The 18494-nt window shown below is 48.8% G+C and overlaps 1 protein-coding gene and 1 pseudogene across 1 annotated transcript; both read right to left on the minus strand.

Annotated features, from left to right (window-relative positions):
* Window positions 1-63: 63 nt before the first annotated feature.
* On the minus strand, window positions 64-1978 carry LOC136492766 (dof zinc finger protein DOF5.8-like). The gene is made up of 2 exons (XM_066488775.1): window positions 1567-1978; window positions 64-1442 (listed from the first exon to the last, which is right to left on the minus strand). Exons 1-2 carry the CDS (start codon window positions 1678-1680, stop codon window positions 882-884), a joined length of 675 nt encoding a protein of 224 aa, XP_066344872.1. The 5' UTR covers window positions 1681-1978; the 3' UTR covers window positions 64-881.
* Window positions 1979-10601: 8623 nt separating this feature from the next.
* On the minus strand, window positions 10602-12194 carry LOC136492516 (UDP-glycosyltransferase 92A1-like; annotated as a pseudogene).
* Between the last annotated feature and the right edge of the window lie 6300 nt (window positions 12195-18494).

The raw sequence follows: 18494 nt of genomic DNA on the forward strand, positions 1-18494 counted from the left end.
CGTTTGTTGTCTAAGAGTGATACCTGTTGCTAGTGCCTGAGATTTTAGATTTGAGCTCTTCTCAGGCGATGTGCATAGGTTTAGGTTTAGAAATGATCTTGGGAAGGCAAGCCCGCTACGCGGAGGAGGCAAGCCTGGGGGCCGAGCAGCAAGGCAGCGTGGCCACCGCCGGTGTCTGGGCGGAGGTAGACGGTTGTTGAGTCAGGGAGGGGCAGGGGAGGCACGGAGATGGCCCGGCGACGGTGGGTTAGCACGGCTTGGGCTAGTGGGACTGGACGCGGTGGTCAGGAGGTCACCAAGGACAGGGCAGGCCGGCGGGAGACGGGGGCGAGCTCGCGAACTCGTAGTCGTAGCCACGCACACTGAAGATATGATGGGATGTTGAAGATGACCTACCAGCCACACGATTAAGATCCGATGGCTGTGATTCGTCGCCTGACTCATGAGAGAAATAAAAGAAAAATCAGGCACCTGATGTATAGCAACCATTCTCCTCTTCTGTGACCATGGTCTTTTTCTTGAACTAACAATAATGGTGTTTATCATTTGTATTGTCTAGCGACTAGAGTGTGCTAGTACTAAACGCTTTGACACAAACTTAATTTTATTGTCATGATAAATCACTGCACAGATGTTACATCCTCTCCCCAGCTACAGATCAAGATTCACTGATCTAACTAGCAGCCACCATTTCAGTTCGTAGTAAGGACGAGAAGAAACAGTGAAGGCAGGAAGAATTTTGAGCTGCTCACATTCCTAGCTGGATACCTCATCAAAACGGGACACACTGCATGCTAGGAACTTGGAACGAAGCACTACCTGAACCTGATGAGGCCGCACTGCTAAAACCGGAGCCCCTCAAGACGGCGACCGGCTGGCACTCAGTTCCCCGGTGGTGTCCAGCTGAGGTCGAGGCCAGCGATGTCGCCCCACGCGCCCGCGAAGCCCGCCGCGGCGTCGGCGCCAGCCGTTGCTCCGTCGTCCCACGGCGCGAGCCCGTCATAGAAGTCCGGGACCACCGACTGCCAGAAGGAGGAGAAGGCCGCCGGTGCAAGTGCAACGCCGCCGCCGAGGTCGAACTGCGGGAAGAAGCTGCCGTCGCTGAGGAACGGGAAGGCCGACGTGAGGTCCGGCAGGCACGCGTCAGCGAGCGACGCTGCCGGCATCGGTGGCGGCGACGACGACGCCGCGGACGAGGGCTCGGCGGAGACCCTGCGCCGCTTGCCGCCCCCGCCGCTGGCGCGGCGCGAGGCGCCGCCGACGGGGACATCCCGCAGCGTGCCGCCGTGCGTCCAGTAGCGGCGGCACGTGCGGCAGAAGTGCCGCGGCTGCGCCGTGCTGTAGTTGTTGTAGTAGCAGAACTTGGTGTTGGTGGAGCGGCAGCGCGGGCACTCCAGCTGCTGCTGCCTCGGCTGCTGGCCCTTGCGCACGGCCTCGTCGCCCTGCCATGCCACCCACAACCGCACGCATCAGTGATGATCGGCTACTGGGTACGCTGATTCGCAGACGCGGAAATGCCGTGCGTGCCGCCTTCGGTGGATCGAGATCGATCGCGCTGCAACTGACCTGCTGGTGGAGCGCGGAGGAGTCGAGCAGGAGCTCAGCGTCGGAATCGGCCGGACGCTTGGAAGCACCAGTGGCGGCGGCGGTGGCCGAGTGGATCGAAGCCGCAGGCGCCATCTCCCGGGCGAGCAGAACCGCGCATGCCGAGGGCGGACGACGGCGTCGGCGGCTTAATAGACGCCCAGCAGCGCAATCAGCTGCCTGGCTAGCGCTGGTCTGGTCTCACTCACCACCTCGCTAGCTCTGTGGGTGACCTGGGACGAGAAGGACTAAGGGAATACGATCGAGGGCTGCTAGTGCTAGCCGCCTAGCCGCCGGCCAGGCTATTTGTAGACGGTGGAGTGGAATGGAATGGGATGCCAGTGGCAGCGGCGAGAGAGACGTAAGCTAGCCGTCGCCGTCAAGTCCGACCTGGACGGCAATCAGCTCGCGCGGCGTTGGTTGGCTGGTCTGGTGTGTCTCGAGTCGACGGGTCGTTGGTTGCATTGCAGACATGGGGACTGGGGACTGGGGACTGGGGAGGGGGAGGCCGGCGCCGGACCGGACAGGCGGACACCGCGCGCAGTGCCGTGCGGCGTGGAGCCCGCGGCTGACGCAGCAGAGATGCTCTTCTTCGGCGTGAAGCTACCTCGCGTCCGCCCCGTCTAAGGTCTACAGTAGCACGCACGCGCCCGCCGTGGTCTACTGTGGTAGGAGCAGTCGTTGCGCTTGGCGCCGCGGCGTGCACGGGGACGGGAAGGCCGGACCGGGTCGTCGTGCGCACGCGACGGCGCGCCGCGTACACACGGGACATGGATACAGAACGGCTGCGGGTTTGTTTGCCGAGGAGAAACGGCCGCCGGGTCGAGAGAGTTCGCGCGCGTGGGCAGCCTAGTAGATGCGTGCGCCGAGGCACGGCGATTTGGCGCCTTGCGCCGCCATTGGCATTGGCGGCCAGCTCCATGACTGTCTGACATCACTGGAAACTTCTTCTCAAACGTACAGTACGTACGTTGCTGGGTCTACTCTGCAACATTGGCGTGCGACTCCTGTCGTGTTCATGCATCGCATCGCGTAGTATTCTCATCGCGGTGCTTCAGGAGCAAGCGTGCGTGCGTAGTACTCAACACAGGACGCGTATGGTTCCCCGGCAAGGCAACAGGCGCCGTGCTCGTGCCGGTGGCGGCCTTGATTCGTGCAAGCATGGGAGTGCGCCAGTGCGGTGATCGATCGATGCCGATGTGTGTGCCCCCTTCCATTCGATGGGCTGGGCTGTGGGCTGTGGGCTGTGGCGTAGGGCAACTGGACAAGAAGCGAAAACGGCAGCACTTTCGGCTGCCCAAAGCTGGGTAGCTGAGCTGTCAAGCGTCAGCTCGCTTTGACTCGCGAGAGGCGTGGAGCTTTCCAACTCCTAACCCCGAGTCCCAACCCACTCGCGGTCGTCGACTCGTCTGCACGAAGGATCCAGTTGCAACTACCGCACACGCCCCGTTTGTTGTTCGCACTCGCACGCACCAAAACAGTTGGTACAAAACCTGTACGCAACGCGTAGTGTGGCTGTTCCTCCGGATGAAAAATGGAGTCCTAATAAACCCCCGGTGAGGCCCAAAGTCAGGTCCCCCGGCAAGTTACTCATCACATGTCGACGAAACTGACGATTTATTTCCCAAATTGAGCGTGCCTACCAGTACGACTAAAAGGTACTCCCGCGGTTCCAAATTATAACTCGCTTTGATTTTTTTGATATATTTATTTTGCTATGTATCTAAATGTAATATATGTCTAGACACGTAGCAAAATAAATATACCAAAAAAATTTAAGCGACTTTATAATTTGGAACGGATAAAGTATATTTTTTTTCTGCCCTGGCAGGCAAATGACTGCTGGGTACTAAATTCTAGCAACCAGACATTTCAAAATCAATGATCTGGATTGTTACTTGACCGGGCCCAAAGTAAGGCATTGTTTAGTTGACGAAATTTTTTGGGGAATGGTACTGTAGCACTTTCGTTGTTATTTGGCAATTAGTGTCCAATCATAGTTTAATTAGGCTTAAAAGATTCGTCTCGTGAATTTCGTCTAAACTGTGTAATTAGTTTTATTTTTTATTTATATTTAATGCTTCATGCATGCGTCCAAAGATTCGATGTGACGGGGAATCTTGAAAAATTTTGCAAAATTTTGGGAACTAAACAGTCACTAACTGAGATGTACTGTTGATTTAGATACATGGTGTTACATGAATTGTATTGGAACGGTTAATCGTACTCAACCTATAAAGATAGATGTCATTATTTATTAGTTAGGCTCCGTTTAGAGCATAGGATGCTTATCTTATAAATAAATAAATTCATTGATTCTTATTCTTATAAAACTTATGTATGATTCTTGCGTTCAAAATGGAACTTAGTGAGAGGTGACATGGTGATTAATCAATCCACTCTATTTCATCATGTGTAAAAAGGTGAGTAGTCACATACTTCTGCTTCTCTGAATGAAACACATGCTGTGAGAACACGTTCGGAAATTAAAAAAGGCGACTAGTCAAAGAAACGATGGATTACTCTACTGATCAAATCCAAACACCCTCTATACGTTAGTCAATCATCTTTCAAGATAAACCATTATATGCCTTATGCTTCTAGTAATTTGCCCATGCCCTTCTTAAGTGCTAAGCTCTGTGTGCTTTGGCTCCCCAATCACCCGCAATATCCACTATGGTCCTCCACAATCTACATACTACGCGCGCGCTTGACCTCCACATTGCCCCTCCATTGGTCCGAGAGATCCATCTAGCCCTCTTCCTAAACTTGTGGCAGGCTGTCTTTGCTCGTGCACGCACGCCTCCCTACTTCTCGACCCCCTGACCTGTCCTGTGTCCTCCGATCCCTTTTGTGTTACAAATATATATACTATTATTACTAACATTCATCACAGGGCTTGCCAATGATTATGGTGCAGGATCAGGACGGTTGCTGGTCAAAGACGTGCAGGTTAAGCGTCCAGTTAAATAGCTACGAATCGTACGACGAAACGAATGCGATGCGCATGTCATGCCAAAGCCAAAAGATGACGCCCCCCGCCCCCACGCAAATCTTGAATCGGAAGATTAGAATCCCAGGGTCCGCAAAACCATGCAACTTATTCTTTGTTTGCTTTAGATTAAATTAAGATAGCTTTGGTTAGTTAGGTGCTCATTTTTTGCTAATTAGTATTTTTTAGTGACGACCCAACTAGCGTCCGGACGTTCGGCTTTAGGGGCGCGTCGGACGCACCTAGTCCACATAACGTATCGATCCCGACCGCAGCTCGTCCTCTTGCCGCGCCCCACAGGACCATCTATCCGTTGCGAATAGAACGAGCGAGCCCCCACGCCTGAAAACGAGCGCGCCCCTGCGTGCGGCCCGTCCACTGCTGTGCTGCCGTGCCTCGTCGCGTCGCCATCTCCCGCCGTGCCGCCATCCCCTACACGCCCGTTGCCCTCCACGCCCCATCTCCAACGTGCTCCATCACCTTGCAACACGGAGCAATGCGAGATGCAAACATCAGAAGTATTACTTGTCTGCAACATCAGAACAAGTCTACTGCAACATCAGAACAAGACGACTGCAACAACGGAACAGAAGCTACTGCAATGCGGATGCAAAATCAGAAAAAAGACTAATGCAACAAAGAAATATGACTTGTTGTAGCATCAGAACAAGGCTACTGCAACAACAGAACAAAGCGCAATGTGAGAAAGCAACATCAGGAAAAAAAGACAAATGCAACAAAGAAATATTACTTGTTGCAACATCAGAACAAGGCTACTGCAATGCGAGATGCAACATCAGAAACAAAAAAGACTAATGCAATAAAGAAATATTACTTGTTGCAACAGCAAAACAAGGCTACTGTAACGGAGCTCGCCGGAACCCTAGCTACCGTCGTGCCCCTCAGATCCAGAGGAGGAGGAGGAGGAAGAGGAGGAGCGCTCATATCCAGAGGAGGTGGTGGTGGTGGAGGAGGAGGGCTCAGATCCAGAGAAGAACAGGAGGGGGTGGTGGTGGAGGAGGAGGGCTCAGATCCAGAGAAGAACCGACCTACCTCGTCGGAGCCACCGCCGTCGTCCTCGTCTCCGGGGGAGGAGCGGGATCCGTGTTGCCGGGGGGGGGGGGGGGATACCAATGGAGTCGCGGGAAGGGGGGGGGGGGGGGGGGGGGGAGGGAGCGCCGGCGGGCGGACGGGGCGGCAGCGACTGGGTGCGGCATCCGTCCCGGTTGCGGGAGTGAGCGAGGGGAGGAACGGCTGTGGGAGTGAGCGAGGAGAGGATAAGGATGAGTGCGGGAGACAGGGTCTGGGAGACGGCGTGCGGCAGGGGCGGGGCGCGTGCTTTGGGTGCGTGCGGCAGGGGCGAGTCGGTTCGGCGCGACTTTGGGTGTATCTGTTCCCGTCCGGACGACCGTCATATATCATTATCATTTTAGTAACGTTGGCGAAGTAGCCTATAGGTGTCCGCACAGATAACACACCTACGTTCACAAGGTTGTTTAAAAAGAACAATTAGAAGAACGTGATCTTCTAGTCTTCATGTGTATAATTATCTTACCATTTTGTCCACAAAGGAGCCTCCACGTTGCAGAAACTACTCCCTCCATGCATTTTCTGGCTTTTCTAGTACGTCGTTTCTGCTATGCACCTATAAATATACATTATATCTAAATACATAGTAAATGTTATATATCTTGAAAAGCAGGAGTGACTTATAATTTTGAACCGATGAAGTACCATATATATTGTAGAAGACAATCAAAGTGAACTTATCTACCATTGTCATATATTGTATAAAACATTAGCCCAAAATAGTACTCTTATATCTATTTCAGTATTACCCATCCCGGCCATGCCATTATTTAAAAAATGAAGCCAACACTCATGTCATACTTAATGCATCTACCATAAAATTTGAAATTCAAATGATACAAAATATAATAAAAACAGAAACATACTTCAAGATGAGAAGTTAGGGACAATAAAAATATAATAGACAAATCAAAGGAGATAAGATTTAATGTAAGAGAACAACTAACGCATCTATATTGTAGAAAAATGTGTTTGAGTAATGGAAAATAAACAATGAAACTTATTGTCCCTTCTTGTACATATGCATATTGTTTGTCGGTCTAGCTAGCCAAAGGCTATTGTCTCTCACAACAACGAAAGAGGATAAGTCGATGTGAGGTGAGGTGGAAAGGCTTTAACATTTAGGATATCGCTAAGCTTGTATAGTGTTTCAAGTGGTAGTTGAGCTCAGATTGTGTATCATATAGGATGGCAACAAGAACGACGTGTCTAGTTACACATATTACGATCAACACCGATAAAATTACCATCTCTATGAGAGGATACATTCATTTTGTTTCTGCACTACTCATAGCCACAAAATGAACTTATCATCTCATAGAGATGGCGTAAGCTTTCAAGGCCACAACGTTATTAGTTAGGATACAAAGTAAAAATGTAACCCACATAGCTATGGTAGAGCCATAACCATTAGCAACAATAAAAAATGCTAATGAAGGCATCGACCAGTGAACATGGCATAAGATTGTGTGGTACAAGAGGATACATGTTGTTGTACTAGAATTGGTACATCGAGGTTGTAGTATTATCCAAATATAAGAGCAAGGAATGGCATGGAAATTATTGATGGTGGAACACCTATTTCGATTATTTTAGCATAGTAGACATTTAAAACATGAGTGTAAAAGGTCTTAAAACATTTTTATCAATAAAAATTTCCTTAATTTAATATAGCAAGAATAAATAAAATTACATATAAATATTTCAATGTACACAAGTAATTATCAAAATAAATTAAGCAATATCCATATGGATATTTAAGCAGATACATATATAGGATAATTCGCATAGTTGGGTGCCATATTTCAATTTTGCAGTAAAATTTAAATAATATATCATGAAGTATAAGCTGAGGTAGTCCCACAATTAAATGGCATTTCATTTCTATTTTTAAGTGTCAAAATAATAGACTATTTAGTTTTTCTGAGCAAAAATAATAGACTATTTAGTTTTTTAGAAGAATAATAGATTACTTAGTGATAAAAATAATATGAGATAGGTCCACCATTCACTCACCTAAACCCATGGTGTCCGTCATTCCAATAGGCCGAAGTTAACGGTTCAATGCTTGATGATAGATGATGACTCTTGTTGGAGTGTGAGTTTACAACAGAGCGCCAGATTGGAAACAATGGAAACAGGACGGAAAAATCCACGTCGAGTGGAACTTTCATATTGTCTGCAAGCGTCACCAACCTAGGAACCTCCGGTCATTCCCTGCAATTAACTGTATTTACTTCTGTTGTGTAGTAATGTGATACACTGTAGTAGACTAGTAGTGCTATTTTTTTTTGTTGCTGTAGTGGGCTTGCATTTGCGTGCGCAAACTTTTTTTTTTTTGAACTGAAAGGCTTCATCCGCGCCTATGATGTCTATGATCATTTTCCACACTTTTTTGTTTGATTGTGAATGACTGAATGGAATAAGTTCATCCATCATCATTTTATTTCTCATAAGTTAATAGTAATTAGTAGAAGCAATAGTAATTGAGTCCTTCTACCATATCTGTGGTGATGCATCACCTAGATATTTGCGTTGATGTGTTCTTCAGCGATGGCATGACTGCGCATTCCTAGACTCTACTGTACAGCATGCCTCAAAAAAATATTTGACACTCCAACTAGCATCAACCAGACATTTGTTTTCTTTAACAATAACTCCATACTCAATTTCCACCGGTAGTCTCCACTCATTTTCAAAATATTTAAAAGTTTGACTCAACAGAAAGTAAGATGTGTGTTTATTTTGTGATGGAGGGAGTAATTGGTAATTGCAACCATACCTTGCTGAAATTCCTCCCAATAACTGAATGTCACATCTGCTACAGGGAATTTGAGGTGATCATAGGCTCCTAGCGATGACGATGCGATGCAGCACTCGCACCAAAAAAAAATATATGAAGTTGCCAACATGGTTCCTGGATCTTTTTTTCACAGCAGTTGGGTTGGCCATCTGAGTACTCGCCCTGTGCATAGTTCGGTCCCGAGTCTAGCTGCCCGAACTTTTTACGGTTAGTTCGGCTATATGCCTTGGGTCACTGAACTAACCTAATATTTCGATTTTATTGACATAATGTGTACTTTAGACTATTATTAGTCATAATATTTATTCTAGTGGGTTTATATCAACCATCACTCTTATCACTTTGTTTAATCTATATGTTGTATTGTTATTTTTGTCTTGAAATGGAAAAAATATTTCTAAAATTTGCTACAAACTATAGTATTTAGTAGTTTTTTTTGTCTAATAAGTCTGGTTAGTTCGGTCATGTCGGTGTTTCGAGTTACCATCAATAATTAAATTTTTAATATTGCGCGTATGGCTCGGATGGTGTGTTAAGAGGACACGAAGTTTATACTGGTTCGGGCAGAATGTCCCTACATCCAGTTCGTTGCTGCTGCTCGTGTTACTAGCACTGAAAGTTCGTAGTAGGGGTTACAAACGGTCGAGAAAAGGACGGGTCCCAAGTCTCTGATGGGATGAGCGAACGGGTGCCGAGAGCTCGGTCGCTTCTTGGTTGTGTGCTTGTGTGTTCTAATCGGTTCGGGGTTCGAGTCCGAACCGGTGTGAAGTGTTGCGATGCGATTGAATCGATTTGATTGTTGGTCCGATGCCCCTTGAGGGACGCCCTGCTTTCCCTTTTATAGGCCAAGGGAAAGCATGGGTTACGGTCGAGGGAAAAGGGGAGAACGAGAAGGAGAAGAAGTCTTCTAGGATCATTGGGTCCTTTTCCTTCACGCGGGTCCCGCCGACCCTGTAGATGTCAACAAGGATAGCTCCACGTCGTGGCTCTATCCATCACTGGCGCCATGTGCAGGCGTCGTCTACCTGTCATGGCGCTCCACTCCGTCTTGGCAGACGTCGTGGTGAACTGACGCACCCGTCAGTGTTCGTACCGGGGTTAGGCAGAACAGCACCAGTACGCTCGACGCTGTTCCTGACGTGAACCCGCAGGTATGACCCGTCGTGGGCTACATCGAGGCGTGTCAGTCTCTTCCCTAGCGTCAGAGCTTTGACCCAGGTCCATAAGCTTGGACCTGGAGTGGTTGGCGGTGGTATGGGTCTCCGTCGAGCAAGATGGAGTCCCCGGCCTCGGGGTCGGGCGAGGCGGAGTTCCTCCCCAGAGGCCGGACGAGGCGGAGCACAAACCCAAGGCTCGGGCGAGAAGGAGCCCAAACCCGAGGGTCGGGCGAGGCGGAGCCCACGGCCTCGGTGTCGGGCAAGGCAGAGCCAACCCTCAGGGGTTGGGCAAGGCGGAGCCACCCTCAGAGGTCGGGCGAGGCGGAGCCCGTGGCCTCGGTGTTGGGCGAGGCGGAGCCAACCCTTAAGGGTCGGGCGAGGCTAAGTCAACCCTCGGGGGTCGGACGAGGCTGAGCCTGTGGCCTCGGTGTCGGGCGAGGCAGAGCCAACCCTCAAGGATCGGACGAGGCGGAACCAACCCTTAGGGGTCGGGCGAGGCGGAGTTTGCGCACCTCGGGGTCGGTTGGAACTGTAGTCGTGCTTTTGACTGCTCGGACGAGTCAATATTGATGGTTATTAGCTTCTCTTCGGGTACCCTAGTATTGGTCCTCGACAGGTCATGACCGAGACTGAACCAAACTAACCGAGACCGAACTTGCTCGGTCCTGAGTTCTAGAACTAACCGATCGGTCACCATACCATTTTTAGATGACCGAACTTTCGAAAGGACCGAAGAATCGTTCGGTTGGGTTCGGTTCGGTTCGGTCAGACTGAAGGCCCAAGCCTGTGGAGGATTTGTCACCGTGATTTTCATTCGGTCCACTGAAACCTAGTGGCTCGATGAACAAGTAGAAAGAACAAGGATAAAGGAACAGTGGCAATCGATCAATTTGCTTGATGAACGAGGAGAAAGGAGCAGTGGCGATCGATCAATTCTTGTGCTGGCATTGACGTACTGCCATGCTCATGCTTTGTTTCACAGCAGGTGCATGGCTTTAGAGAAGTAGTGCAGCGCCGCCCGCGACGACCCGCCATCCTCCGCCCACGCCCTGCTCAGTGCTTCCGACTCCGCCGTGTCCCCCATCACCTTCTCCACCGCCTCGACCACCCTGGACCTCTCCACGACCGAGCTCTCCATGTTCCCGCGTGCCACCTCCACGCACGCCCCCCACTCCTCCGCCAGTATCTTGACGTTGTAGAACTGCTCGGTGGCGAGCGGCCAGCCCAGGAGCGGCACGCCGTGCGTGAGGCTCTCCAGCACCGAGTTCCAGCAGCAGTGGCTCAGGAACGCGCCCGTGGCGGCGTGCGCCAGGATCCGGAGCTGCGGCGCCCACCCGCGGACCACGAGGCCCCTGCCGCTGGCGCGCACACGAGCCTCGAACCCGCCCGGCAGCCACTCGTCGCGGAAGGCGCCATTGACGTCGAACCCCACCGGCGGCCGGACCGCCCAGACGAACGGACGGCCGGTCGACTCTAGCGCCGCCGCGAGCTCCGCCATCTGGTTCGCTCGTATCGTGTTCTGTGACCCGAAGGTGATGTACACGACGGACGATAGCCGCTGCGTGTCGAGCCAGCGGACAATCCTCCAGTCGTTGCCACCGTCATCCTTATCCGACGCCGGGACGCCACGGACCAGAGGGCCGAGGGGTACTGCCACGTTCGCTTGAAGTACTGTTGACTTAGCTGATTTGTTATGAGAAAAAATAATATTAGTTGATTAAAAAAGTTCGGCTTATAAGCCGAGCGAACACGGCGTATACCGGAACGCCACCGAGAGTGCGCCGCAGCATGGCGAGCCCCGTGGGCTCGAGCTCCTCGACAGTGTTGGAGATCACCACGTTCGTCAGGTAGCCACGCGGTATGTGGCGGCGGTTGTACGCGGTCCACCTCTCGTCGCCGCAGGTGAAAGTGGGCGACAGCTGCGAGCGGTGGATCACGACCGCGGGGTGCTCCGGCAGCCGGAGCGTCCCGTCGGGGCCGAACGGCAGCGCCGGCATGTTGGCCCAGAGAGCGTGCAGGATGACGGAGCCGAACGCGCCGCACGAGAGGAAGAAGGCGTGGGCGAGCCCATGCCGGCGCGCCACGTCCACGGTCCACGCGACGAACACGTCGGTGATGACGCAGACGTTGGCGGCGGTGGGCTCCTCGTTCTCCTCGCCTTTATGGACCCCGCCAGTTAAGCCCGAGAGGAAGTCGTCGAAGGCCTCGAAGAGCTTCATGAAGTCGCCGCGGTTGGAGAGAGAGCTGGTGGACTCTCAGTCGGCGGGGAGGCCGTGGTCGGCCGGCACAAACGGCAGCGCGTGGAAGCTGATGCTGGAGGACGACCCCGCGTCTGCGTCCGCCACAGAGGAGCGCAGCGCGGCCACGGTGAGCGGGGTGCAGACGATCGTGATCGTGACGCCATCCTGGAGCTCGCGGCGGAGGAGACGGGCGAGGGCGAGAAACCCGGCAAGGTGGCCCTGCGCCGGAAAGGGGAACAGCACGACGTGATGATTCCTCTGAGTGGTGGCCGCCATGGAGATCGGCGATGGTGGATGCGTCCCGGCCGGGATGAGTTGTACAACACTGTAGAGCGAATAATAAATTTCATATGAAATGGAAGTCTGGTAGCTATTAACGTAGTATAGTCAGGTAGCTATCACGTTGATTGACTTTGAAATGCACTTGGCCAATGATTCGACTCCACCTTACGATGACTTGATCTCGATGACCTACTCAGGGCCGTGCCGGCGGGCGTGCAAGCCGTGCGTTCGTACAGGCGCCCAAATTCCAAGAGGCCCCAAAAATTACGGCGCATTAAGCTCCGCTGATTTTCAGATTACTTTTGATGTTGCGTCTCTTCCTATATCGTGTTACCTGAATCGATCTACGTCGATCTGTCTCTCTGGCTCTCCCGTAGTCCCATCATGGCTTCCCCGTGTCTTCTGTCTTCATGATCAAGCAAGCCGGCACATGGCATCCATCTGCAGCAATCCGTCTCCCCGACTCTCCCATCTTGGCTTCACTGTCTCTCCATCTCCACGATCAAGCAAGCTGCAAGCCGGATGGAGGTCTGGAGGCCAGTGCCCAGGTGTAGGTCACAAGGGGTAAATTCCTGATTTCTAAAGACCTGAACTCGTGGAAGGTAATTATCTAATGGACTAATTATCTTATATTTATCGATACAAATATTTCTTTATGTTAATGAATAATTACTCGTTGCTATAAGTAGATGCGGAACTGTTGTATTGCGCAAAATGGTCGATGGTGCATACACTCACATTCGACAAAAAAACACAAATTACTACTCTCTTTTTTTTGAGAGGATCACAAATTACTACTCAACAAGTGAAAACAAGTCTTTTTATTTCAATTCTGTTAAATAATTTAAAGAACACTAAGAGAATGATATTGTGTTCAAATAAAAATTATGCAATCACAAAATAAATATGTATGATTTTTTATTTATCGCATTGCTATGTATGCATATATCATTTTATTTTTTAAGGCCAGTAACAAGGCCTCGAATTTTGACGGCTCGGCCCTGGACCTACTGGCAGCTTGATCATCAATTTTTTTTCCTGATTTAGAATTTTTTTTTCCTCCGCTTGGTTGATCCTACAAAATATTGTTTGTTCTTCTGATAGGCTAGGAATCCGTGGATGACTAAACAACCCTTCTTTGCCCACCGTGTCACCAAGCTCCAGAAACAACGCATCACCTGATTGCAAGATGCAGATACACGGAACAGATTCGTAGATTGGCTTGGACAACCATTGTTGAGGCCTTCGGAAAGGGCACCTGGTGATAACGTGCAACACTTGTGGGAGACAATGGTATCCACAACGTCCATTTCCACAGAAAGTGTTGCGAAGCATTTGTGATGTTGAAATCTTGTGAAATCTAGTCTAGAAGGAAAGTAACCGTGGTGTGTTCGAATGCAAGAAATGGAGCACCTTGGTTATGCTCCAACAATCGAGGAGGAAGCGTCCACCTGGTTTTTGCATGGGTTAGCGTCTTTGTTAGCACGAGTGTAGGTTTTGTACTCCCTGTTAGGGCCCCTTTAGAACACAGGAGTTTCACAAGAATTGTACATGAATTTAGTGATTAGTTCATTTTCACGGGAAAACGTGGGAAACAGGAAAAATTCCCGCAATCCAAAGGGGCCTTAGCCAGAATGCAATTCTCTCTTCTCTGCCAATGAAGTCGGCACAATCTCATGTCCCATTCGTTAAACATATTTAGATAAGTTTTACAGTGGTCAAAGAAAAAGGTAGAAAAATAGGAGGTATCAACATGCTCCTACGTGGGCGTCCAACCATCTCTACCTAACAAGTTTCTCTCCCACGCCGCTGCTTGTGGCTGACACGGCCAGTCATCTCCGCTCGCCTTTCTCCTTCGCCGCTGACCGCCTTACTCCCTCACTACCTCTTCCTCCCTCGCGGCCTCGCTTGCCCGTGTCCATCCTCTTTCTCCCCTCGCCGATGCACCTACCCGCCTTATTGCCTCGTCTCCATGGTGGCAAAGTGGATCTAAGTGGACACCTTTGTGGTGAGCCGTCTCTCAGCTATGAACTCCTCCATGGTTGGGTCCATCTCGGCGACGAACTACAAGATGGAGGGGTGGCCTCGCTGGCGGCAAGATCCTCCATGGTGTCTGGGCTCCTTCACACGAAAGGGCAATTGGATCTACACTGTACGGTGGCAGACTAGGTACAAATTAGATTTTGTGATGTTGCAATAGCTTATTGGAGATGTTACAACATGTCTTTTTTGGATGTTACATGAGGTGATTCAATATGTTTCATCGCATAATTTTGATGTCACATACAGGGAAAGGCAACTGGATCTACACTATACGGTGAGTTATGTTGTAGTATGTGATATGTTGCCATAGTCAATCTTGGATGTTGCAAGTTTTATGGTAGACTCCATACAAATTGGATTTTGCGATGTTGCAATAGCTTATTTGAGATGTTGCAACAAGATTTTTTTGGATGTTACGTGAGGTGATTCAATATGTTTCATCGGATAATTTTGATATGTCACATGGTTTGATTTTGAGATGTTGTGATTTGAACGTGAAGCAAAAGGCAATGCTGTGGTGAGATTTTTTTTGTTCGATCAGCTACATGCGTGCGTGTGATGTTCTAGCTTTAATTTGTATTCTTAGTGTTTCATAAGTTTATTTGCACTGTTGCATACATACACTATTTCTTTAGTGTTGCAAACCTTGTTTTTCAATGTTGCAAGGAATGATTAACATCTGATCCATTTGTCTCTCTTTCCCTCTCTCCCTCATATACGCCAAGGTTCAATTCAGTGTGTGCACTGGCGCGTTCGTGTCAGCAAAGGGAAGGAGCGCTGGACGTCCGGATGATTATTGTGTGTCGGACGTCTGGCCGCTAGTAATACTGCAAAAGTAATGGAAACAAACTGGTAAGCACAGCACAGAAAATATTAAGACTGCCTATATATATTTTTTTAACAAATGGTAATTTGGTAAATTCACTTTATTTTTTTATTTATTTTTGCAAAATTAATCGGCTATACTCATGGCCCCAGCTCTGGACGCCCCAGCCCACTATTTAATTTCAAATCATAGGCCCATTGTTTGTTGGATTTCCCGGGTTAAACCAACCTAGCCGTGGAAAGGAGGTGGCCACGGTATAAAAGGAAATAGAAACAAACACGCGATTGTATGGGAAGCTGGTTGATGGGCCGGATGGCTATGACTGCATGTATGTTGACAACATCAGAAGATAAGGCCTGGATGAGTAGGTTATAGAATTAATGTGTATAACCTGGACTGCTGCAGCTGCACCGTGTGTATGCATCCACACATGCATCGACTCCTTTGAATCCATTAAAGTATGTGTTCCCTCCTGAACCGAACAAATATTATTGTAATTTTCCAGACATTCAACAGCTTGCCTTCTCTTTCATTCCTCACTATTTCTCTAATGAACATTGAGCTACGCTGAATGTTCACACAAAAGCACCAATCGTCTATGTATTATGTTTATAAGTTGCTCCAAATTAACTTTTTTTTGCGAGAAACCAAACATAGTTGCCTTGCCTTTGCCTACATTAGCCTACGTTCGGGCTGTGTTTGGTTTCGAAACGTCTCGAGACGGGAACGGGACAGGACCGTCCCCTTATCACCTAGTGTTTGGTGGGGAATATATACAAACGCTCCATGTCCGATGACTGGCATCGTGAGGTCAGTCGATGGATGAACTCGAAGAACTAACGAGTCGCGCGCCCTTGCGCGCGTCGTATATCGGGAAGCAATTGGCACCTTATAAGCACATGCTTTTATGTTAGCAAGAAAATGTTATATCTCTCTTTACAGGCCACACACACCAAGAACATGCCGTGGAAATTTTTTTACTTGAGAACTACAGAAATTGGCTCATGTTTTTTCATGGAACAGATAAACTTAGGGTTAAATTTGCCTCAGATGCAGGCATGAATCAGCGAAGAACTGAATGAATTACAATGGCAACAATATTCACTCATCATCCACTATTGTGCTAAACTATTATACGACCCAGAGAGGTACCTGAATGGGAAAAGAAAATATCTACTTTTGACAATGGTAAAAATATGAGAACATTAATGTTGGATTGGTTCGCCGGGGATGTCCTGTGAAAATATTTTGCGTCTTTAGCCTTCTTTCATCTTCGCCATAACTGCATATGCTATCTGCATTTCAACATAGCACATTTTGCTTCAGGGCTAATGATAGGGTGATATGCGGAATCATGGAGATGGCAATTATATGTTGCATGCGTAGTAACTGGAATTAATTTAGTAAGTCCAAGGTAAGAGTTGAGTACATAGATATGTGTTATATACCTTTTGAGTGTAATCATCGGTGACGACAGGGAAGAAACAATGTTTGGTAAGCTGCCGTGTCTTCTGGGACTGGGATGCAAGCCGCAAAGGGGAAAAGTCGTATTATTTAGTTAACGAAAGCTATCAGAAGAAACAATTAGCGAGGAATGCCGTCATTTTTTCCCTTCTTTTGACCAGACTTGCCTTGCGCATATCCCTGTGTGCACAGTGCCTCTACGTCTTTTTTTTTTTGTACAGATTTAATTTAATGGATATTAGACATGTCACATGCATCGAACTAAATTTACAGGTGCAATACCTATGGTGTGGCAGCTAATGGCATTTCTTCCATAAGCATTGAGGCTAAAGCTGAAGTTAGAGACGTAACGTAGATTTTTTTTTGGCTGAACAAGGGCGTGTTTGGGACCGCGGTCGTCGACTGCGCGGTGCGGTATGGGCACCGCGAGCTCCGAGTCGCGGTGGCGTAAACTCGAGCACCGCGAGCTGCTAGTTTATTTTCGCGACTCCCGTGCCGAGCGCGGTTGAAAGAATCATCGCGGCCGCAAAGCGTTTGGCGCGATTGTTCGATTCTTTCCACCGTCACCGCGGAATACGCGGTCCCAAACACGCCCCAAGGTAGGTTCAACACGTAATAAATAATGATGAAAAATCTTTCATTCTTAGTTGTTTTATTTACCTATACTTGGCTCCGTAATCAAAGATGGCACCACCGGTACGGTCAAAACTTTGAGCGTCACAATATCAAACCTGTATCTGCACGATAGAAGAGAGCACAAAAAAGTTATTATCAGAACAAAGGTCAATTAGCTATAATACTGAAGGAGCACACAAGCAACTCATTTTGTTTTGCATCACACGAGGAATAGAGAATGGTTCCAGGGTGCCTAAACAAACAAAGCAATGCGCTTCCCCAAACAAAGAACTAATATGTGTTGCTATGTCATCTGAACATGACAAGGTATATTCTGTAACAAATGCAACAACATTTCCTATCCTGGCAACCCTAGCTGCTGTTGAAAGCGTTGCAGAGACAATCGTTGTGTAGAGGACAAACAGTCTATATACAGTACAATCTACTACAATCCATATAAGGTTTGGAAATCTGAGTGTTCATAAGCAGATGAACAATTTGTCTGCACATGTTTAAAACGAAATTGGCTATGTATGACTATAACCACCCATACAAGGTACTTCCATCTCTATTCTAAATGATATTGTATTATAAAACCACTTTATGTGTCAGATATATGGCTAAGTGTATCGAACCGCAATGGTCTGCAGTAGTCACACATATAAGGTGTAAGGAAAATGGACCCTAGACCTATTTACTTTGGATTTTGGTGTTTGATGATCAACACAGCCAAATTGGACTAATGTGTTTTCTAGTGTTTATTTTATAGTTCAATAGGATGCAACGCAGACTTGGATCAACTTTAGAACATGAAGAAAATGATCAACACTCAAAAGAATACATTGGAGGAGGTGTTGACAGCCTAGAAGTGAAGCAAGGAGTCCAAGACGTGAAGATGTCGAAGCCCGAACAAAGTCATGTGAAGAAACAGAAGCAAACCGTGGCTGAGTGGGCACCGCCCTAGGGGTGGCGGTGCCACCAGAGAAGGGCTGCAGCAGCTGGAAAAGAGGCGGTCACCAGACGTGACTGTGTGCACCTCCCTAGTCACCGCCCCTGGGGTGGCGGTGCCACCGCCCTAATTTTCCCGAGAGTAGCCGGAATGAGTTGGGGCACCAGACATGCTATGGCGGTGCACCGCCCTACCCATGGTGGTGACCATGTGTCCAAACGGTCGGCCTATCAGTGAGCAACGACTAGTCCACGTGCGGTCACCGCCCTGTCCGGTGACCTCGCAGAGAAGAGGATCTCGGCCACAACAGCTAGTTTCGACTTGGGGGCTATAAATACTTGCCTCAACCGGCCATTTGAAGGGTGAGGGAGCAAGGGAAGGATACTAAGGTGTTGCTACACCACTTTGGTGCTCTCCACAAGCATAGAGCTTAAAGATCACTTGGTGATT

Source organism: Miscanthus floridulus, chromosome 11 (genome assembly GCF_019320115.1).
Source record: "Miscanthus floridulus cultivar M001 chromosome 11, ASM1932011v1, whole genome shotgun sequence".
Classification (NCBI taxonomy): Eukaryota; Viridiplantae; Streptophyta; class Magnoliopsida; order Poales; family Poaceae; genus Miscanthus; species Miscanthus floridulus.

Coding starts and splice junctions, on each gene's coding strand:
- LOC136492766 (XM_066488775.1), bottom strand. CDS start 1,680: ATGGCGCCTGCGGCTTCGATCCACTCGGCCACCGCCGCCGCCACTGGT. Junction 1,443..1,566: donor CCTCCGCGCTCCACCAGCAG/GTCAGTTGCAGC, acceptor GTGGCATGGCAG/GGCGACGAGGCCGTGCGCAA.